Raw genomic sequence first — 24428 nt, 5'->3', positions numbered from 1 at the left:
TCTCCTGCTAAAAAGAAAAGGGCGTCGGCTCCGACCGCCAAAAGACATAGGCAGGTTTCTCCTTCGGCTCCAAGGACTTCGGAGCCGAGGGCGGAACGGTCTGCCTCGATGCCACCAGTCTCGACTCCTCTGGCTTCGGAGCCGATGGCTGGGGCATCGAGAGGCGGGTCATCTTCGTCGGCTCCACTGGTCTCGGAGCCGATGAAGGTTGTCCGCTCAGACACTTCCTCCTCGGCGCCGAAGTCCTCCTCGGCACCGATGGAAACTAGTTTGGGTATTCCTTCGGCGCCGATAGTCATCGAGTCGCCTCGGAGCCGGTCCCCTAGCCCCTTGGGGCCGTTGGAGAGGCCATCTCGAACCCGTTCAGTATCCTCTAGGTCATCGAGGATGTCAGATTCGGACATAGACAGGGTGCTCCAAAGACTGTTCCAGTCCCCAGTCTTTCAAAAATTTGTTTCGGCTCCGACCCAGTTGGCTTCGGAGCCGACGGCCCATGCCCATGTCATTGCCATTCCTCCTCCGACCGCTTCGGCTCCGGAGCAGGTGCTGTTGGAGCCGGTGGAGGTCTTAGGGTCGGCTCCGACCCTTACTCCAACCCCGGCCTTCGGGTCCGAGTTTGGTACACGGACTTCTTCGGCTGGACCCGGGGGTGATGTTTCGGGACCTATGCTGTCGGTTCCGAGCCTCCCTCTCGGTGCTTCGGCTGCGGGACTTCCGTCTGCTATCATGGCTCCGGGGACCGGACACTCCCAGGATTCTGGGGGTCCGGCTTTCAGAGCTATGAGGAGTGCCTTGGCCAAGTCTTCCTCGGCCATCTCTCCGGCTTTACCGGCACCTTCCCTGGGCGTGGAGACTGGGTCTTTGGCAGTTCCCCTGTCCTTAGGCAGCGGAGCCCCTGGGCCTGAGGTTACCCCACTGGGGTTTCCCCTCCTCCTGAGGGTTCTTCGGAGTTGTCTTCAGAGGAGCCCCCAAGGAAGAGATCGTGCAAGAGGAAGCACGTGGACTCCCCCGAGTCTATTACATCGGACACTGATCTTGATGATGCGGAGGGGTCCCGAAGTCGCCCTCGGATGATGTCTCATTTGCAGACATTTTAGAGATCCTCAAACAACGAGGCGGCTGGATATCCAAACCCCCCTCTGCTGATGAGTCAGTGCTTCTCAAGGCCTTTGGGGCTCAGCCCTCCGCCTCCTGGGTGTCTCCGCCCTTCGACGAGCTCCTGGATTTGGTTTGTCGGAGGGCGTGGGAACATACAGATACCGTGGAACCAGTCCCTTCTCGTCCTAACAAATTTTTGTCTGCCCCACCCGAGAAGGAGTTCCTGACTAAAGGCGTGGCTGTAGATGCCATGGTGGTGGCATCTGCTACACAACAGGACGTGGCAGAGGCTTCAACGTCCGTCCATCCTCCTAATAAGGAGTCTAGGAGCATGGACTGCAGGAAGCGCACCCTGACTTCAGCGGCCTTTACTTTAAGGTCCCTGAATTATTTGGCACATTTTACCAGGCTTCAGAGGGATCTGGTCAAGGAGCTGTCAGATTCCTTCTCAGGTAACCTACCTGAGCAGCTAGCCCAGTCGGTTAGCTCTCAGTTGGCTATCCTTACTTCAATTTCTAACTCGTCCATGAGGCTCATTTCATATGCGGCCGAAGGGGCGGGTAGAGCGGCAGGCACAGGCGTGGCTCTACGGAGACAAGCCTGGCTCCGTTGTGTCATTTTGCGGAGGCCTTCAAGTCTTCCTTCACGACGCTCCCTTTGATGGGTCCTCTTTGTTTGGACCTAAGGTTAAAGACACTCTTACCGCTGTGAGCAAGAAGGAAAAACTTTATCTGCCGTAGGTGCCGTTATTCCACTCCCTTTCGGCCTTATCCCAAGGCTAAAGGAGGAGGGAAGATGTGGTTCCAAATCACGTAAGTTTTTCCCTCAACAGCAGGAAGATTCCCCTTCCAGAGGCAGAGGACGGGAAATTTTTCTGGGAGACACCGTCCCAGAGGTGGCAGAGGGCCCCGCAATTCTGGAGACCGCGAGTCCTTTCATGGCTCTTCAGCCTCCCACACTTCATGAGGGATTGCCCGGCTGTGCTGCTCGAGCCAGTCGGGTGCCGTTTGCCAAGCACCTAAAAGCCTGGGAGTCTATCACTCAGGACAGATGGGTGCTTCGGATTATTGCCGGAGGTTACACCATTCCCTTCACACACTCACCCCCACCGTCCAAAAAAATCCCAGACCCACCACCCAGTCAAAGGGAAATTGCAGCCGCAGAAGCGTTAAAGCTACTAGAAAAAGGAGTCATCCAACCGGTCCCCACAGACCAGATCGGATCCGGAAATTACTCAAGGTTCTTTTTAGTGCCAAAAAAGACAGGGGACCTGAGACCAATATTGGATCTCAGCAGACTAAACCAATCCGTCACGAAATCCAAATTCTGAATGGTCACGTTACAATCCATTCTCCCATTATTGGAGAAGGATGTTTGGATGTGCTCCATAGATCTCAAGGACGCCTATTATCACATACCGATACATCGGGCGTCCAGGAAGTATCTGCGCTTCAGCCTGGGAGACAGTCATTTCCAATTTTGTGCTCTGCCCTTTGGTCTCACCACAGCCCCAGGGTGTTCACCAAGTGTTTGGCAGTAGTAACTGCTCACCTGAGGAGTCTTGGATTCCAAGTGTTTCCCTATCTGGACGACTGGCTCTTGACTGCCACCACCAGTCATCTACTAATGGACAACCTCAAAGCCACCATTTCCCTGGGTGCTACCCTGGGAATTACATTCAATTGGTCAAAGTCTGTCTTGCTGCCCTCTCAGCGCATAAGGTTCATAGGAGCAGAGATAGACTCAAAATTGATGCGCGTTTTTCTTCCTACCGAAAGGATTCAAACTTTACAAGGCCAAGTTCAAGCCCTGCTTTCAAGATCCAAGGCCCCAGCCAGGATGGTCCTGCAACTTTTAGGTTCGATGTCTGCCACGGTTCTCCTAGTTCCTCTGGCAAGATTGCACATGAGGATTCTTCAGTGGCTATTATCGACTCAATGGTCCTTTCAGGATCTTCCCCTCAATCACCCCATTATGATTACAGAAACGTGCAAACGGGACCTTCGCTGGTGGCTTCAGCCATCCAATCTGAATCAGGGAAGTCCTTTTGTTATCCCCCCTCCAGTGGTCACCCTGACGACGGATGCCTCCCAGACAGGGTGGGGGGGGCATTGTCTGGGCAGGTTAGTTCAGGGTTCCTGGCTTTCAGACGAAACCTTTCTCCACATCAATGTATTGGAGATGAGGGCTGTACTTCTGTCCCTACAGGCCCTCCACAAGTTTCTCCCTCAGGGCATTATCGCTATCCACACAGACAACATGTCGGTGGTCTGGTATCTAAACAAACAAGGAGGGACCAGATCTTACCCCCTTTGCAGAGAGGCCATGAGGGTGTGGGAATGGGCTGTAGCTACCAGCCGTTTCTTGGTAGCGACCCACATTCCGGGGAAATCCAATATATTGGCAGACAGATTAAGCAGGACAATTGTCTCTCCTCACGAGTGGTCCCTGAACGAAACAGTAGCAGCTCAGGTTTTCAGAAGATGGGGGACCCCGTGCTGCGACCTGTTTGCAACACCACAAAACACAAAGTGCAAAAGGTTCTTCTCCTTGACTCCACATCAGGGGGAAGCAGCTATGGATGCTCTAGCACAACCTTGGCCAACAGGGCTACTTTATGCCTTTCCTCCGATTCCACTTCTCCCCAAAGTCATTCAGAAAGCTTCTCAATTGGGGTCCACAATGATACTAATTGCTCCGCACTGGCCTCGTCAGGTATGGTTTCCCTACCTGAAGAAACATGCGGTGGACGATCCTTGGGTTTTAGATCTAACTCCGGATCTGCTAATTCATCAGTCGGGACGACAACACCAGTCCCTTCACACTTTGAAGTTGACAGCTTGGCTCCTCCACTTCCGACTTTAGTCAGAAATCACACCTTAGTCCCGGAAGTTATTCACATTTTATCTTCGGCCCACAAACCCACCACTAAGAAATTGTACCTCAGTAAGTGGAAGAGGTTTGCTATCTGGGCTCAACTCAGGGCTTAGACCCTATCACTGCCCCGATCCCAGAGGTTTTGAAATTTTTAACATCCTTGTTTAATCAAGGATCTTCAGTCTCTACTATTAAAGTCCAACTAGCAGCTATCTCTAAATTTCACGAATCCATGGATCCTCCGTTGATGAGCAGCAGATTATGCAAAACTTTCATTAAAGGTGCGGGGCTGTTAAGACCCCCAGTTTTTCATCCTGTGCCTCCGTGGGATCTTGATTTGGTGCTTCGTGCATTAACATCTTCCCCTTTCGAACCGGCTGCTACATGTGAGTTAAAATATCTGTCTTGGAAAACTGCCTTCTTAGTTGCAATTACCTCTGCAAGAAGAGTTTCAGAGCTTCAAGCCCTATCTATCAAACCACCGTACTTGATTTTTCACAAGGATAGAGTATCACTTAGGCCTAATCCATCTTTTGTCCCAAAGGTCTGTTCTAATCTCTGTCTCCAACAATCTCTAGAGCTACCAGTTTTCTTTCCAAAATTCTCCAATGAAGCAGAATACACTCTCCATAAATTGGATTTTCACAGGCAATTGCGCTTCTATCTAGACAGGACTCAGCAAATTCATAAATCAGACCAGTTGTTTGTGTCCTTCTCAGACAATAAATTGGGTAAAACCATCACAAAAGCTACTATCTCCAAATGGATTAGAGATTGTATAACTCAGGCTTATTCCTCTTCAAATAAGCAACTTACAACATCTATCAAAGCTCACTCTACCAGAGCTATGGCTACTTCTATAGCTTTTCATTCCAAGCTCGCTATTTCTGAGATTTGTGCTGCGGCTACTTGGTCCAATCCGCACACTTTCATTTCCCACTATAAATTGGATGTGGCATCTAAAGGCGAGCATCATTTGGTTCCACGGTACTCAGGAGTGTTTTCCAGTGAGCCACCCAGGATTCAGGTGCTAGGGACGCTGTCCCATCAGTCAGAATGTAGGCGAGATAGGATCACATAACATCTTTTAGTTATGTACTCACCATAACTTCAGATGTTTGGGATCCATCTCGCCATTCCTAATACCCACCCTCCTTCCCCCGGCCTTAGAGATCAGAAGAGATTGAACGGTTTTGAGTTCTACTGTTTTATCTTGTTTCTTCTGACGATGTTATATAAGCAGTGCTTGCATGTGTGCATGTATGCGGACAAACTAGATCTGGGGGACTGGTAGTGGTGCATCCTGGGATATAGTAAGCTCAGCCAATAAGAGACTTCGCTCTTTGGCATAAGCGTGCCGAGTCGGAGCCGAGGGATCGGCTCCGAACCCATCAGTCAGAATGTAGGCGAGATGGATCCCAAACATCTGAAGTTATGGTGAGTACATAACTAAAAGTTTTCCCAAAGGGGATGACGATGCATTTTTTGACATTAAGCTTAAGGCCATGATTTTGACACCAGTCATTGGTCTCAGTGAGGTCTTTCTGTAGGATGTTTACATCACCTGGGGAGTTAATAATGTCTCCCAGCTTGCAGTTGTGTGTGAACTTGGTCAGTCAGAGTCCCTCAGTCATGGCCTGGACGTCTGAGAAGTAGATGCCAAACAGGAGAGGACCCAGAACCGATCCCTGTGGGACTCCACTCGTGACTGGTCGGCAGTCTGACTTGGAGTCCACTACTTTCACACTGTGGGTTCTATCTGTGAGCCAGTTTGCAACTCACGTAAAGATATAGGGGTTGATGCCTAGTTTGCTGAGTTTATCAATAATTCCTGAGTGAGGAATGGTATCAAAAGGCTTGGCCAGATCGAGGTAGGCTGTATGAACTGCCTTACCTTCATCCTTCTCACTGGTGACTGACTCAAAGAAGTCAACCAGTTTGAGCAGGCATGATCTACCTTTCACAAAACCAAATTGCATAGGATCTAGAGTTTGGAGATTCCCTATATCCTTGTTAATTAGGTCCATGATGATGCGCTCCATAGCCTTACATATCAGACTTGTCAGGCTAATGGGGCAATAATTTACAGGTTCTGTAATCGCTCTTACTTTATGGAGAGGGATGACTGTAGCAGTATGGCATTTGGTAGGGAAAAACCCAGAGGTGAGGCTGTGAGTGAACAGAGCAGACAGATGTGGTGCCAGTTCACTTTGTAATTCATGTAGAACACAGACAGGGATATTGTCGGGTCCAATGGAAGCTGTATTCTTGGCCTTAGACAATGCAGCTTTAACCTGTGCTGCATTAATGCTGGGTGCCTGGCATTCTTCAGGTGTTGAGATTGGTCATTTAGGGGGGGAAGATAGGGGTAGAGTTGGCACTGAATCTGTCGGCCAGTATGTTGGCAATATCTGTTGGCTCAGTATATGAGGTAACATTGTGCAGTAACTCAGAGCAAACCTGGGTATGGCCATGGAGATTCTTGCTATAACTGTAGAAGGCTTTGTGGTTGTTTTTAGTGTTTGCTGCAATTCTGCCTTCATAGCTGGCTTTGGAGGTTTTGATGAGGGATCTTAACTTTTTGTTGAGGCTAATAGGGGAATTTTTTCAGACGCCACATTTTTCTGCAACAGTTTTCCTTCTGTTGTAGAGTTTATTAGTGGCAATGGACCACCAGACCAGTTTCCTTTTTTTGGAGGAGAGCATCTTGGTTCTGTTGGGTATGGCTAGTTCCATGCATTTATGTACGTGTTCGTACAGTGCATTGGTGTATGATTCAGCAGTCATGCATCTATTTTCCATTGGCATGGGTACCGTGAAGGTAGCCACCTCTGCTTTTAGGAGTCCAAAGTCAGCTTTGGAGAAGTTTTTCATGGTGGATACTTTTGTGGGGGGTGTGGGTGAGATGTGGATTTCCATGGTAATTAGTTTGTGGTCGGACCTAACCAGGGAGGAATTGACTATTGGTGTAGAGCAATGGTTGCCCATGTTAGTAATAACCAGGTGAAGGATGTTGTTTGCTCTAGTGGGGGTAAGAATGAGCTGATCTAGGGCATTGGAATTGATGAATTCCAGGAAGTGTTGGTCCAGTGCATTGGTGCATGAGTAGTTTTCCCAGCTGATAGAGGGGTAGTTGAAGTCACCTAGTATGAGAGTGTTGAGCTGGTTCTTAATAGTTTCCAGGGTGCTTAGGAATGTGAGAGTCTTGGGACATGGTTTGGGAGCTATAGCATGCTATGACCTCAATCACCGTCTTACCCAGTGTTAGTTCTGCCTGGAGTATCTCATATGCGATATGCTGGGCTACTAGTCTGGAGGTGTGCATATCTTTTATGAATATGGAGACACCACCGCCTTTGGTGCTTTGTTCCATGTTCTGGGGCCGAAAGGTGAGGAATGAGTTATAGCCTGGTAGCACAGTGGTGCTTTCTGCTGCTTTGAACCAGGTCTCCATTACAGCACAAATGTCAATGTTCTCCATTTTGAGGAGTGCTTCAAGTGAGTGCGTCTTGAGATTTAGACTTCTAGCATTGAGCAGCATGACCCGCAGGTTGCATTTATTTATAGTTGTTACGGTGGTAATTTGGTCTTTGGAATACCGCCTAAACATGGCACTGTAGGGGAGGCAAGAGCCTTAACCAGTAGCCGGAAACCCAGGGGTGACAGATGCAGGCCATCTCTGACAAAGCATCGAGGTTTGTCAGTCATGTCATCCCAAGCAGACAGTTACTGGATCCCCTTAGAATGACACCAGAAACTTAGCCAGTTGTTGAAGTCTGTCATTTTCTGTTTGAACTGTGGAATCATTCTGGGCGATGGTAGGATGCTGCTCAGGGCTAGGGTCATACCTTCTTGGGCCACATAATCCAAGAGCTCCACCATGTCTCTTTTCATGTAGTCCAGGGAGGTGCATCTCAGGTCATTCACACCCACATGGACAGTGACAGAGTCATACTTGTTCTTGTGGTGGAGTGACTTGAATGTGTGAGTTATGTGTCGGATTCTGGCACCTGACAGACAGTTGACTGCTACCTTCTCCTTCTTCAACCTAGTGAGTGGGACATTGGTGTGCCTCTCTATTGAGTCACCTATGATTATTATATTAGTCAAGCTCTTTTGCCTTAGGTTGAGGGGCACACTGTGTAGGTGAGCTATGTTTCATGTGGTTTGTGCTGTGTTGTTGTGGTCGAGTGCGTTTCTTCCTTGGAGGTCTCTGCTGTTTGGGTAGATTTCTGTTGAGACCCTCTGCGAAGGTGGGTGTGTGGTTTGTTTTTTTTATGTGAGGGCTGTGATAGTAGGTGTTCTAGAGGGCTATGTGTTCCATGTGGTGTGGTGCAGGTGTTGACCTTCTCATCTTGACCAGCTAGTGTGGTCTTGGCTGGAGAGTGCATGGCTTCCAGTTTGGAGATATAAGCACATCTCTCACAAGTCTGGGTGTTGGGAGGTAAGAAGAGAGGGTTGTCTGTACATGAGACAGTAGCTACACTGCTTCAGATTGCCCAAGTTCACCAGGTTAATTGAAGAAAGTGCAGGAAACTGACCTGTAGACTTGCCAGTGGGGATGGTCATCATTACTACGTACTGGAGCTGTTTCCTTATAGAACGTCTAGTGCTGATAGCACTTGTGTCCTACAATAATTGCTACAAAAAAGATTATTGATTTGGGCGATAAAGGTAATATTTCATTCTTCCAATCCCCACAACCCTCCAGAAACCTCACCGATGTGCCACCCAGTCAAAGGGAGGTGGCAGCTCCAGAGAATCGCAAAGCTGCTGAGAAGAAAATCATCCAACCCATCCTCCAAGACTAGCGCAGATTGGGCATCTATTCCAGATTCTTTTTGGTGCCAACGAAAATGGTGGACTACAAACCAATTCTGGATCTCACCTCCCTAAAGAAGTCGGTTGCCAAAACAAAATTCTGAATTGTCACCATACAGTCCAGTCTGCATTTGCTGCAGATGGACGATTGAATGTGCTCTGTAGACCTTCAGGATGTGTATTACCGCATCAAGATGGACAAGTGCTCAGAAGGTTCCCCCACTTCCGGCTGGGAGCCAATCACTTTCAATTCAGAGTACTGCCGTTTGAAATCACCACAGCCTCCAGAATGTTTACAAAAGTGATGGCAATAGTCCCAGGTTATCTGAGACTACTCGGATTCCGCTTGATGTTCTTCATGTTTCACTGTTGCAGTCATAACATTTTGGGTTATCTGCCTGCAGGTAGCCCTCATCCGGGCTGAATACCAGAGTCTTGGGATTTCTGCGTCGGATGCTGTCGCTTCTTCCATGACTTCAGGTCATCAGGGGTATAAAACATGCAGCCGATGTCATTACATCAGTCTTTCTTGCTGTGCGGTGCCCGAAGCAGAAGCAGTTCGCAAGTCGGCCGCCTCCTGAAATTTTCGTTTTTCAAGTTTCAGACTTGAAGAAGTTTTCTAAAAGATAAGTACCCTGTTGGGGATCCTTTTATCGTGCTCTAACCAATGTCAGAAAAAAATAATAATTGTCTTGCCTGTGGAAAGCAAATACCTCATAGAGATTTTCATTCTTACTGCGTCACCTGTTTAGGCCCAGACCCAAGACGTCCCTCGCTGTTGTTTTGTACCTTGCTCAACACCCAAACTATTCATCGTCTGGCTATTTTTGTTGCTAAATTCTTTCGCTCTTAATCTTCTTACTCTGAAATGGCTTCGATAAGCCATCTGACTACCGATCTTCTGAAAAAACATAAGGATAAAGACAGAGACAGACTGCATAGGTCCAAAACTGCCGATGACACTACCGTTAAGCTGGTCGCCAGTCTGCCGGTACTCAGTGAGGCGCTTTCGCACCCCCTGATACCCATTTCTACAGATTCGCAGGCTTCTACTGAGACCCATTCGGCGTCTGGTATGCCGCGAGATGCTTTTAAGACTGTGGAACCAGCAGATGACTCTACCTTTGATGGGTCTGTAGCCGCTGTGCAGGCACCAGCTTCTGAGGGTGTATTCAGGCCTTCCAACTTTCATATTAAACCGACGACTTCATTTCAAACCAAAAATACCGAAATTCTCAGGCCTAAAGTTTGCACTATGCCTATGAAACTGGCGAGCAAAGCACATTCTCAGGCCCACATGCCTCAAAAACAAATGCTTAGAATGGCTGAAGACCTCATTATTTTAATTAGTGGAAGTCAGCCTTCCCCCTCAAAAAGACCAATAATTGATTTTCCCTCTGATTCTTCAGATCAGGAGTCCCATAACTCTGATCCTTCTGATTACCAGGACATACCCTTATCTATCTATGAGGATTCTGATACAGAGGATTCTATTCCCTCTGCTTCCCTTCCAGACAATTTTTCTTTTGTTGAAATGTTGCATACCCTTAGAGAGCATTTCTGCTGGGAGAGCCAGGACTACTCTTAGTCCAAAAAGAGACTCAGAATTTTTAAACTTACCTCAGCACAGGCCTCTAGCTATCCCTCCTGTTCTGGAAATTGTAGATGATGTCTTTCTGGAATCCAGCCTTACTCCTGATACTTTGCCTTCAGCTCCCAGGAAACCGAGCAGGTACTATAGAATACCTGATTCCCACAAATTCCTCTTTAAGAATCCTACTGCAGATCCAGAGACCATTTCCCAGTGACCTAAAGGCGTTAAGGCTACAAGTGCCAAAAATCATAGCCTCTTCAGACAGGTATTCTAGGGCTTTAGACAGATGGGATAAGAAGGTATACACCTCTGCTACTCTTGCCATTAGGGCTTTAAATTGCCAGTTTCATATGTTAAAGTATCAGCAGCATATTATGGAGCTAATTAAACATAAAATTATGTTGATTCCTAATTGTGCAGAACAGAAAGATTTACAAGAGTTAATGCATTCTGTTAACCAAGTTGGTAAACATACTTTGCAATGTGGATTTAATGCCTTAGAAGCATCTTGCAGGGCTGCTGTCACTGGGTCTGTTCTTAGAAGGCATGCTTGGCTTAAGGAACAAAACTTGCCAGATCATGTCAAAGCAAAACTACTAGATGCACCATTAAACCAAGAGCATATATTTGGCAATAAAGCAGAAGTCGTCCTCAAAAGGATGGAGGAGAAAGCTAAATCTATGCAAACTGATAAAGATTTCTTACAAGTATAGCCACCTAGATTCAGTAGGCATTGGCCTTCTAAAAACTGGTCCTTTCCAGTCCCTTCCAGGCCTCCTCAGTCCAAACCCAGTGGCAGCAGACCACCAGGACTTCAGTTTCAGGTTATGCACAGATCTAAGCAATGGAGTGCTCCCATGTACAAAACAGGGAGTAGTAAGCCGCCATCCTATGGTAAAATTGCACAATGACTTATCCTTAACTCTTCCAAGCCTTGCCCAAGTACTTGTACCTTTAGGAGGGAAACTTGCCCTGCATGCCAAAAACTGGGAGTACATTACCCTGGACAGATGGGTCTTAAACACTGTTTCCAAGGGATACAGATTCCGCTTCCACTCACTCCCAACCCTAAGCAGATGGCCAGACCACCCCCCAAACCAGTGGGCAGAGGCCCAAAAGCAAGTACTTTCTCTTCTCAGTATCAAGGCAATGCATCCTGTCCCAGCAGAACAGTGGGGACAAGGTCTTTATTCCAGACTATTTCTGGTACCCAGAAAAGAAAACTCTTGGTGTCCCATCCTGGATCTGTGTATTCTCAGCACCTTTCTGGTGGTTCCAAAATTCAAAATGCTAACTCTCCACCAGCTGCTTCCTATGCTAGCCAAGGATTCCTGGCTAGCAACCCTAGACTTAAAAGAAGCTTATCTGCACATTCCCATAAGGGAATCTTGCAGGAAATACCTACGCTTCAGAGCAGGCTGTATGCACTGTCAGTTCTCTGCACTTCCCTTTGGCTCATCTACTGTGCCCATGGTGTTCACTAAGTGCCATTGCATATTGCAGGCAGAGAAGAATTCAAATGTACCCATATTTGGACGACTGCCTGATTTAGGTGGACAGTCAGGAGTTGCTACTACAGCACCTGGCATTGGTAAAGAGACTTCTAACTTCACTGGGATACACCATCAATGAAAAGAAATCACAGCTGGTACCCAGCCAACAGATTGTATTCCTGGGAGCAAGCTTGAACACAACTTTCCAGATGGCACTCCTCACTCCAGAGAAACAGATTTGTTTGACAAACTACTTCAGTCTACTGGCCACCAAAACTCGGCTTTCTAAAAGAAAAATGCTGCAAGCCCTAGGGTTCATGGCCTCTTGCATTCTACTATTTCCATATGCAAGACTGCATATGAGGAAACTTCAGTGGTATCTAAAAAGTCTCTGGTGTCAACATTCTTAGGACTTGGATGCAATGATTCCTATCATTCCTTGGCTAAGGACAGAGTTCCTTTGGTGGGCAGAGGCCTGCAACCACAACAAGGGACTCCCTTTCACTCTACTCCCTGCTCCCCAAACCCTAACAACAGACGCTTTAGACTATTCATAGGGGGCTCACATGGCAGTGGCAGTGCATTCAGGGCAAATGGAGCCCAAAGCAAAGGCACCTGCATATCTATCAAAAAGAAGTGTTAGCTGTACAGAATGCTCTGGCAGTCTTCAAAGATCTTATTCTTTCAGGACAACTATCTGTAAAGGCAGACAACACCACAGTTATGTGGTACATAAGCAGGGGGGACCCATTCCTACCCACTCTGCAGATTAGCCATGGCTCTGTGGAGCACAGCCTTGAGCAGCCAAGTGCACCCGCAAGCTCAATTCCTGTCAGGCAAACTAAATTCACTGGCAGAAGACTTAAGCAGAAATTTCATGGACCCACACAAGTGGAAACTGGAACCCAAAATATTCAAGCTTTTGAGGAACAGGTGGGGGGCACCAGAGGTGGATCTTTTTGTTTCCCCTCAGAACTATCAATTGAGCAAATATTGCACCAGAACTTCCCACAGCCAAGCTTGGAAAGTGGATGCCCTGTCCTTTACCTGGGAAAGCCTCTCAATCTAGGCCTTTCACCCTCCTCTCGAAGGTTCTACTAAAGATCAAACTGGACGAACCAAGGACAATCCTGATTGCACCAGACTGGCCACGCCAGCACGGGTATCCACTTTTACGAAGTCTGACAGTACAGCCACCATGGCACCTGCCTCAGACTCCTACCTTACTGTCCCAGCTGGCGGGCTAGGTTCTGCATCTTTAGCTACAGACCCTGAACCTTGTAGCCTGGCTCATCCCCTGAACTCATCACCAGCAACCCTTAGTATGCAGGTGCTGGATGTCATTCTTGAGGCAAGAAGGCCAAGTACTAGAAAATCCTATTTGGAAAAGTGGAAAAGATACTGTTCCTGGAGCCAATCCCAGGGAAGGGACACTACTGTGCCCAGCTTACCCCATATACTAGATGAATTAACAGAAATGCTGCACAAGGGCCTATCCTTCTCTTCAGTTAAGATTCATGCCTCTGCCATCTCAGCTCATTATAATACTGATCCACCCCTCTTCTCTCATCCTCTGGCAAAACAGTTCCTGAGAGGAGCCAGAAATTTAAGACCCCCCAGGAGAGCTCCCACTCCAGCCTGGGACCTTAACTTTGTATTAGAAAAGCTCACGCTTCCGCCTTTTGAACCTGGTGCTACCGCAGAGTTAAAATTTCTTTCATGGAAAACAGCTTTGCTTCTAGCCATCACTTCAGCAAGAAGAGCGTCTGAATTGCAGGCCCTTGCGGCAGTGGAACCCTTCGTTGTCTTCCATGTGGACAGGGTTTCCCTCAGAACTAACCCATCTTTTATGCCCAAGGTGGTGTCTAGTGTGGCTTTAAACCAGTCCATTCGTTTGCCAACTTTTTTCCCTAATCCTCAGAATAAAGGGGAAAGCATCCTGCACTCCCTGGACGTGCACAGGCAGCTTAGGTTCTATCTGGACAGGACTAAGCCTCTCAGAAAATCTGACCAGCTGCTAGTCAACATTGCTGCAGGGGCAGAGGGCAAGACCATTTCAAAGCAAACCATTTCTAAATGGATAGCATACTGCATCCATTTCTGCTACAAACACCATGGGAAACCTACCCCACAGGGGATCAGAACACATTCCACTAGGGCTGCATCTACCTCTACAGCATTCCTCAGGGGAGTCCCTACCAGCGACATCCTGGAAGCTGCAACCTGGAGCTCTGTACACACCTTCACCAAACATTACCATTTACCTATCTTTTCTACATCCAGAGCTGCATTTGCCACAGCAGTCTTACAGGGCCTGATCGCCAGCCCTAATGCTTCTTAACTACCTCCACCCTTTCTTAGCTTTGGGAATCAACCCAAATGTGATGACTGCAACAGTGAAACACGAAGAACTTAGTACAGTTGTATACACGCACCATAAATGTAGATGTTCGAGTGTATTTACTGTTGTTGCCCTGGTTACCCTCCCTCCAGCCCCCGACTTCTCTTTTCTTTTACCTATCCCTTTTGTTTGGCATATCTTATATCATGTGTATTTGCTTTTTGCTGAGGGTGTTCCATACCATGTAATTGCTTCCTATTTTGGGGGCACCTGACATCTGGGGCAAGAAAAACTAATGTAATGGCATTGGCTGCATGTTTTATACCCCTGACGACCTGACGTCATGGAAGAAGCGACAGCATCCGACGCAGAAATCCCAAGACTCTGGTATTCAGGCTAGCTTTGGGCCACCTGCAGGCAGATAACCCAAATGTGATGAATGCAACAGTGAATACACTCGAACATGTACATTTATGGTAAGTGTACACAACTGTACTTTTCCTTATCTGGACGATTGGCTCCTCACTACCTCCACCAAGCATTGACTCCTACACAATTCAGTGCATGGCCTTTCTACCCCCAGACAGAGTTCAGTCGCTCCAGTCACATGTGAGGCAGATTCTCACCGATTATCCTGTCCCTGCCTTTCTTATCCTCAGAGTGTTGGGGTTGAGGGTGACAACCATGACTCTTCTTCCCCTTGCACACCTTCATATGAGAGTACTTCAGTGGACCTTAGCGTGCAATGGTCCCCCCTTGAGCTACCCCTGGACTACCCCATCAAACTTTCTTGAGTCTGCAAGAAGTCTCTTCTTTGGTGGCTTCACTCTCAGGATCTGTACTCAGGACATCCCTTCCTTCCCTCTTCTTCCAAGGCCACGGTGACCACAGACTCTTGCCAGCTAGGGTGGGGAGGGCATTGGCTGAGTCAGATGTTCCAAGGCGCCTGGTCCACTCTAGAGACCAATCTGCATATAAATGTCCTGGAGATGCAGTCAGTCCTTTTAGCATTGCAAGCTCTTCCTGCCTGTTTTCCCATGGGAACAATTGCTATCCAGACAGACAAAATGTCAGTTTTCTGGTATATCAACAAACAAGGGGGAACCAGGTCTTACCCCTTATGTCGAAAAGCCATGAGGTTGTACGAGTGTTCAGTCTGTTCCAACCGCTTTCTTGTCGCAATGCACATTCTGGGAAAGTCTAACATTTTAGCAGACAGGCTCAGCAGAACCATTGTGATGCCTCATAAGTGGTGTCTCAATCCATTAATGGCGAACATGATCCTCCACAAATGGTGTCAACTTTGCTGCCATCTCTTCGCCTCTCCTTCCGACACTAAGTGCAGCTAGTACTTTGCTTTGATCCCCCCACAGGGGTTGTCTCCCAGAAATACTCTCATCCATGCTTGGCCCCACAGTCTCTTTTACACATATTCTCCTCTTCCCCTGATCCCCAAATTCCTCCTGAAAGCTCAGAGGTTGAACTGCAAAGTCATCCTTATTCCCCCATTCTGGCCTCTTTCTCTTCCTCTGGTCTCACCATGTGTGTCCTCCCTGGACTGTCTATCCCCTTCTGGATCTTCTGTCTCATCCTTCGAGGGACTGATACCCAGACGTCCTCAGCCTGAAGCTGGCCTCTTGCCTACACCACTTCCTGTGATGGCTATCTTCCCCCATTCAGAAGATTTTAATTGCTTCTCATAAAACCTCCACCAGGAAAATTTACTTGAGTAAATGGAAGAGATTCTCTATTTGGGCTCAACAGCACCAGTCAGACCCTTTCACACCTCCTGTTTCAGCTATTTTAGATTATTTGGCTCGCGTCTGTAATAGTGGAGCTAGCTTTTCCACGGTCAAGGTGCAGTTGGCAGCCATCTTTAATTTCCATATTGGTGAAGATTTTTCTTCCTTGGTGTCCATTAAAATATGTATGGCTTTTTTGAGGGGCACCTTTCTTACTTTCGCCTCCGGTCAAGGATCCTACACCCCCTTGGGACCTCACTTTGCTGTTACAAGCTCTGGTTTCTGTTCACTTTGAAGCAGTGACCACAGTTGCTTTGCAGTTCTTGTCTTGGAAGACGGCCTTCTTAGTAGCTATCACCTCTGCTAAGAGGATTTTGGAACTTCATGCCTTATCCATAAAACCCCCTTGTCTGGTTTTCCACAAAGACAGAGTCACTATTCGCGCTAATCCCTCCTTTATGCCCAAGGTTGCTTCAGAGGCCAACATTAACCAAGTGATTAATCTTCTTGCCTGTTTTCCCAGTTTCCAAAACAGGGTGGAATGCAAACGTCATTTACTTGACGTTCATAGACAGCTGTGTTTTTACTTGAATAGGACAAAATCTTTCAGAAAAACAGACCAGCCTTAAAGTCTCCTTTGCTCCTTCCAGACTAGGTAGACCTATCACAAAAGTGACCTTAGCTGACTGGATCTCAAAGTGTATTGCATTGGCATATTCCAACAAAGGCATTCCTCTTCTTAATCATGTCAAGACCCATCCTACTTGATGTAGTATCTACCTCTGCGGCCTTCTGGTCCAGCGTGCCTGTTGGTGACATTTGCTCAGCAGCTACGTGGGCATCCAGTCATACCTTCACATCCCATTAGAAGTTGAATATCTGTTCCAGGAGTAAGGCCTCATTTGGCTCTGCTGTGCCTCGGAGTATCGTTCCATGAGGGCCACGCAGGGGTGATGTAGCTGTGGACTCTGTTCCACAAGTTGAAGACCAACTAATAACTTCAGATAAAAAGTTATGTTCTTGCCATAACATTCCATCTGAGCTGTTGCTTCATCTATCTTCTACCTTTCCCACCCTTTTTTCCCCTTCCTCAGATCCTGGGAGAATCTGGCCGAAGTGACTCAGGGCCTTCCCTCTCCTGTGTCATTCAAGCCCTGAGGTTTTCTGTCGATGGTGTGGATAACATCTACTTGTGTTTTGGTGGTGATTACACTTTTCTAGCAGCAAACTCGATCTGAAGGATGGAGGGAGAGAGGGGAATTATGGGTAGGAGAGGATGGATTCAGCTTTCGGCTTTGTGGCTGGAGTAAGTGGCAGAGTCAGATCCGAGGCTAGATCTGAAACCCGCAGGTTGAAGACAAATGAAGCAACAACTCAGATGGAGCATTAATGTAAGAACATAACTTTTTTTTTTTTTTAATCAGTGCATTAATTTGCCCTCCTTTCTTCCTTCTCAGCAGTCTGCTAGTGAAAAGGCTCTTCACACTTTGGATTTGCACAGATAGCTCAGGTATTCTTTGGATGAGACTAGGCCCATTCAGAAATCCAAGCAAATGTTTCTTTTTATCCCAGATCTCTAGGTTTGGTTGTTTTAAGCAAATTATTTCCTTCTGGATCCCTATGGCCATTTCATTTTGTTACTCCTTATATGTAAAATGTCTTTTTACCTCTGTAACAGGTCATTCTACTAGAGCTGTTGCCTCCTCTGGTGCTTTTTTCAAAGGTTTGGAAACCAGTTCCATCCTTGTGGATGCTGCTTGGACTTTTCTTCATACCTTCACTAAGCATTATAAATTAAATGTTTTTAGAGCAAGATATGGTTTGGCCAGAGTTATCGTGCATGGGTTTCTAGAAGACTCCTCTGTGTCTTCCTCCTTCCAAGTTTCCTCTTGAGCTTTTGTACTCTCCCTTTTGTAAAGAATACTGCAACAGTGGTATGGAAGGACATAACAGAGTTGTGTAAAACCTTACCATAACAGCAAATGTCCTTCTCTTCACTGTTGAAGTATTTGCTCCCTTTCTCCTCCCCCTTCTTTTCTGCTCTTTTCCTTCTGTTTTCCTGGCCAGGGATTCTTTTCTTTTTCCTCCTCCTGGATGCACATGTACCTTGGTGGGGTTTTTCTTTTCTGAGGTATGTATGCCCGTACATCACCTTTATGCTGTACGTCTTGAGCAGGGTTATTATACATGTGACGTACAATGTCTCTAAAATCTAAGGCTTTGGTATACTAGCCAGATGTTGAGGCTACCCTTGGTAGGGGATCCCTTTTGTTAAGAACACTGCAACAGTGAAGAGAAGAACATCTACTGTTATGGTAAGTTTTTCACAGCTGTACTTTCATAATTGCATGCAGGTCTTTCATGTTACATGCATTTCATTTTACCTTAAATGTTGTAGTATACAATGACTGCTCATTGCTTTTCAGAAATGAGCACACTGATTGGACATCTCAACCAGGGTGCCTGTTATAAATCGAGCATATACCAGTAGAAAAAAATCTGACCATTGCAGTACCTTTGAGCAAATAGACTTTCTGTTAGCATATACTAGGAGAACAGCAAAATGTGATAAAAATAAAGTACGTTCTGCAAAACTAAAGAAAGAAATGCACCTGATTTTCTTTCTATTTTTCCACTGGCCCTCATAAAATCTTGACTTTTTAAACATAAAACTTCTCTTTTCTCTGTTTGGTCTGCTCTGCACTGATGTACTGTGCAAGCATGGGAACAGAAAACAAGGAAGAACATGGAAGAAGACCAAAGTGCCGTTATACAAAGACATTATTTAAGAAAAGTAAGCAATTTCTTTCTTAAATTATGTCATTGTATAAAAGCAATAATCCACTCCTGTTTGTGGATATATCAGGATTTACCCACGGTTGGCGTTGTTTAATCATTAAGACTTGGTGGTCATGATTAAACTACATCAACTGTGGGTAAATCCTGCTTTACCCACGCACAATTGTGGTTTGTTGAATTGTACTGTTTGCTTTCATTGTATTATTGGTGTTCTTGTACTTTGTAAATCTGGGTTGAGACTGAATCAGGATCATTGGTATCAGTGGTCTGCCCTGGTAAACACATACAAAGAAATTTAATTCCTTCTTGGAATTGAGACTGTGCACTTTGTCATGTGTTTAGCTTGTAGAACAGTAAAGTTATGACATTTCATTGAGCTGCACATGTGACTTTGCTCCTTTTTTATGTCTTATCAGTATCAGTAGACTTATTTGTGCTGTGCTGCTGTTCTGCCTGTTTGTTGCTTTGTAATACAGCATAAACTTTTCTTTCCTCAGATATCCCAACACTGCTTGTGAGCTGCTAACGTCTGATGTCTCACAAGTAAATGATAAGTTGTGTGAAAATGAGACCTTCCTGAACATATTGTATGATTTCCTGAATCAGGAAAAGCCTCTTAATCCTTTACTTGCCAGTTTCTTCAGCAAAACTGTCAGCAGTCTCATTGCTAGAAAAACAGAACAGGTAGGAATCAAAATGATTACTTTGTTGAACCATATTGCAGCTACTATTAAATCAGGTTTCATATAAAACACCATGTTTTTAGGTTATAAAAACAGAAAATGTGTTGCTAAGTTCTTTTCCTTCATTGTTCTGTGCACAGATCTAGTCAATTAGGATAGAAGAACATCCTTAAAATAATACAAGTCTTGAAAATATAACCATAACATACATTTTATGTATGTATGACATTATATATAATAAAAATGACCCAAAACATATTTACATAAAATAGGAAGCTTTCAGCCTAAGCACACTACTTAATGACACTTGTTCATTTAGTCCAGGGGGTTCAGAGGCATTCATTTTAATCTACCATTTAAGCACAAGTATATTCTAGTTGATTGTCAATAGGCCCCCCTCTGAATCTCAAATCCCCATGGTCAACAACACAAAGTTTGAAATAATGCTGCTGATGTTTTGGGTTGTCTTAAAATGAGAATGTTTTGTCATTTTTATTATATATAACATTATATTATGGTAATATTTTCAAGTCTTGTATGATTTTAAGGATTTTCTTCTATCCTAGTCTACTAAATTGGTGGTCAATTAAGTGTTGATTAATTGTATAAAAGATGAGATTTGTAGCAGGACGAATGCGCTTAATTCAATTTATTAAACGTGGTTCGACAATTTTTTCCTGTCTCCTTTTTTGTTTTTTATTAGTCTGTGCACAGACCTGTTTTGTTCATCCGAGTTGCATCTTGATGCATACATAACTGGAGTGATTTATGCATTTTGTGTGAATGCATTTTTGTGGCAGAAGGTACATTTCCCATCAGGTGAGTGTCTCAGAATGCATATACAAAGGATATCTGCATTCCTGTGCTTTTAAAGCACATCCTTAGTTGCTGATGCATTCCTGACTGTTTTGTTATTAAATGCCTTCCAATTGTCAAAATTTTCCACAGGAAAAGTCTATATGCAAATCAGTTAAGTCATCATCAGCTCAGAACTGATGACACAAAATATGAAGTACATTTACTATTTGCAGTTGGATCCGTCATGATTTCCTCTGTAGTTGGCATATTTATGATTGGAAATTTCCCCCAAATTGGAGGTGACTTTCCTATTCCTGTGGCTGAATCTGTCTTGGATCTTGACTTTTGTTTATTTGAAGAGTTGGGACCTTACAGCAGTAACGCTTTCCGTGGTTCAAGGTAATTGGTCACAATTGGAGAGGAAGGTGCTAGCTCAGATAGTTGGAGCTAACATGCAGTTCTGCCCTGATGGCTGCAGAAGGAAACCTGAGTCAGTAAAATGTATAAACAAGGAACAAATGCATATATCCCCTTTTTGGAGAGGTAGAATGTGTGTGGCAGTGAGTTGTTAAGAAGGGAAGAGACGCACTGGGCAGAATCTCTGAGATGCTGCTCAAGTGGTATGATAGAGCTGAGGATTTAAGATTCATGTCACACTCCGATCTTATAGAAGTGGTGCAATCCAGAGTTCAACCCGTTTGTTACTTAAGAAAACTGTGCAGTTTCCCCAGTTATATTCCTTGCATCAGGCCCGGATGTAACTAGTGATGGACACGGACTTCATTCCATTGCAAGGGAGAGTTTGCTTTGATTCCATGGATAACCATAAAATTCCAGGCAGAAAGAAAAAAATGTGTATTTCTCACTCTTGTCAGCAAACCTCCTGGCTGATAAATTCATCGCCGTTACCCCTATGTCCCCCCTCAACCTTCCTCTCAGGAAATATCAAATATAACTCACCCTACTATCACTAGGGAACATGTCCTTAATGCCTTCTCTAAGACCAAGAACACTGCATCAGTGGGCCCAGACAATATCCCAGGATGCCTTCTAAATAGCATGAAACATGACCTGCCAGGGCCTGTGTCTGGTTAAAGCTTTTTCCTGCTTTGATAGCATCCCATGTCCTGTTTTTGAACCATTGACTAGCTAAGGAAAATCAGTCTTTAACTGACAAGACTTTGCATGCAGTGCATGCTCAGCTCATTTGATATAACTTTCCTGGAAGAGCTAAGCATCTCCCCTTCCCTCAGTAACTAACTTGTCTCTCCTCCATTTTCCAGTTTCTTCCCATTGTTGTAAGCATTTGATTGGTTCCTAATAACTGACATACAGAATTGCTCTACTTCATTGATGCCAGACTACTAGTTATCTTGTGTAATAAAGCTGTTGTGCCCTAAAGGGGCTGATTGGCCAAACACTGGCATCCTGTATCTCTGGAACATCCAGTTATTAATTGTAAGAGCAGTAGGCAGGGCCTTAGATATGTCTTCCTTGGCTGTACCCTTTTGGAGGCCCTACTTTTCATATCTTGAGGAATAGTTGAGTGTCACACAGCCCTAGCTCTCCTCCAGTCTCCTTGGTCTAGATAGAAGAGAAGGCTGCACTTGACTGTCAGGGTGAAACATTCCATTTGGTGTAAGTTTTCTTTGGCTTTTGCCGTGGCATGAGTTTGCTCTGTTTGAAATGTGGGATTTCAGAAGCTTTGCCTTGCTGATGTTCTTCATGTTTCACTGTTGCAGTCATCACATTTAGGTTATCCTGCCAAGGGTAGCCCTCAGTTGGCCTGAATACCAGAGGCTTAGTATTTCTGCATCAGTGACTGTCTCCAGGACTGACGTCAGGTCGTCAGTGGTATAAAATCAGTCAGCCGACACCATTACATCAGTCTTTCTTGCCAAAGAGCCCAAACCAGAAGCAGTTTGCACGAGTGCCAGTCAGCCGCTATCTGAGTTTTCGTTTCCAAATTGAAGTTGAAGTCTTATAAAACTAAGTACCCCATTGGGATCCTTTTTTCTTGCTCTAACCGATGTCAGAAAAAGTTAACAATTGTCTCGCCTGCGGAAAGCAAACACCACACCGAGACTTCCATTCTTACTGCGTCATCTGTTTAGGCCAACACCACGATGTCCCTCGCTGTCGCTTTTGTGCTTTGTTCAACGCCAGAACTATACATTGTCGGGCCCTTATTGTAGCTAGATATTTTCGCTCACAATCCTCGAATTTCGATATGGCTTCTGTAAGCCATCCGATTAGCGATCTTCCAAAAAAATGTAAGGATAAAGACAGAGACAGACCGCACAGGTCCAAAACTGCTGACAATGCTTCCATTAAGCTAGTCGCCAGTTCTCCGGTCCTCAGTGAGGCGCTTTCGCAGTCCCTGATATCCGCTTCTGTGGATTCACAGGCTGCTACCGAGACCCTTTCGGAGTCTGGTATGCTTTGAGACTCTTCTTCGACTAAGGATCCTGCGGATGTCTGTACCTTAGATGGGTCTGGAGACAGTGAGCAGTCACCAGCTTCCGAGGAAGTACTTCACACTACACATAATCGACACAGAGTGACAACTTCTTTCCCGTCTTCAGTTCTTTCTAAAACTACCGAGTTTCTAAGGCCCAGGGTACGAACTATGCCCAAAAAAACGACGACCCAAGCTCAGGCACCTGCTTCCTTGCCTCAATCTCAAATGATTAAAATGGCGGAAGACCTTATTATGCTTATTAGAGGAAGCCAGGCTACCCCTTCCAAAAGAAAAATAAACTTGTCCCCAGTAGTTTTATCTGAACAGGAGTCTGATGACTCTGATGCTTCTGAATATGAAGACATGCAACCCCTCTCTGCTTATGAGGATTCTGATGCAGAGGAATCCATTCCTTCTGCCATTCCATCCGAGGATTTTTCATTTGGGGAAACTCTTCATACTTTAAGGGAGCATTTCCAATGGGAATGTCAAGCCTATCCTCAGTCAAAAAAGAGACTCGGGGAATTCTTAGATTTACCACAGCACAGACCTTTGGCCATTCCTCCTGTCCTGGATATTGTGGATGATGTTTTTATGGAATCCAGTTTGACTCCTGACACCCTTCCTCCTGCTCCCAGGAAATGTGACAGGTACTACAGAGTCCCTGACTCTCACAAATTCCTTTTCAAAAATCCTACTGCTGACCCAGAGGTCATCTCCCAAGGACCTAAAGGAATTAAAGTAACCTCAGCTAAGAATCCCACCCCTTCAGACAGGGATTCCCAAGCTTTAGAAAGATGGGGTAAAAAAGTATACACCTCTGCTACTCTTGCTATTAGAGCATTAAATTGTCAGTTCCACATGCTGAAATAGCAGCAGCATACCATGGAACTCATTAAACAGAAAATATCTTCCTTTCCTGCTTGTGCAGAAAATAAAGAATTACAAGAGCTAATGCATTCTGCAAGTCAATTTACTAAGTACACCTTGCAATGTGGCTTTGACGCCCTAGAAGCATCTTGCAGGGCAGTATTTCCTGGTTCTGTCCTTACCAACCTCAGTAAGAAGCTGAGATCCCTCATAAAATTCTCCAAAGCTAGTTTTGAAAATTAAATTGCCAAAGATTCCCCAGACAACCACAAGGCATTCTATAACTATGTCAAGAATCTAAATGGCAATGCTCAGATCTGCTCTGAGCTACAACAGAATGGCATTAAATATACTGATCCCAAGGATATTGCCACTATCCTGGAAGATCAATTCTGTGCCAACTTCACCCACCTCTCACCCCCTAAACAGCCCATCTCAATACCGGAAGATTGCCAAATTCCGGTAATAATGGCCACACAAGTAAAAAAACGCACTCTCCAAAGCTAAGAATACAGCATCCATGGGACCAGATGACATCCCGGGCTGTGTACTACATGAACTACAAATTGAACTGGTACCTCACCCAAGTGTCATGTTTAATCATAGCCTCACCTCAGGTTTCGTACCCACTGAGTGGCGCGCAGCTACAGTTATCCCACACCACAAGAGGGGATCCACCGCCCCATCAGTCTGATGAGCCTGATCTGCAAGGCCATGAAACATATTATCAAGGAACTTATAAACAAAGACATTGGCAACCTTCAAACACTGGACCCCACCCAGTTTGGATTCGTGAAGGGCCGATGTCTCCTGAACCTGATTGACTTCTTCGAAGCAGTCTCCAGAGCCGT

At 45.6% G+C, this 24428-nt stretch overlaps 1 protein-coding gene across 3 annotated transcripts in view; it reads left to right on the top strand.

The window, feature by feature from the left end:
- Positions 1-24428, top strand: part of PPP6R2 (protein phosphatase 6 regulatory subunit 2) — a 4227669-nt gene that overhangs the window by 951320 nt on the left and 3251921 nt on the right. For all 3 annotated transcript variants that reach the window (XM_044088566.1, XM_044088567.1, XM_044088565.1), the window contains exon 4: positions 19263-19449. In XM_044088566.1, the coding sequence (XP_043944501.1) occupies positions 19263-19449 (187 nt within the window). The remainder of the gene's footprint in view (positions 1-19262; positions 19450-24428) is intronic.

Source organism: Protopterus annectens, chromosome 11.part0 (assembly GCF_019279795.1).
Source record: "Protopterus annectens isolate FY-2018-M chromosome 11.part0, PAN1.0, whole genome shotgun sequence".
Lineage (NCBI taxonomy): Eukaryota > Metazoa > Chordata > Ceratodontiformes > Protopteridae > Protopterus > Protopterus annectens.
The sequence above is the reverse complement of the archived record's forward strand: the minus strand, read 5'-3'. Positions and strand labels throughout refer to the sequence as shown.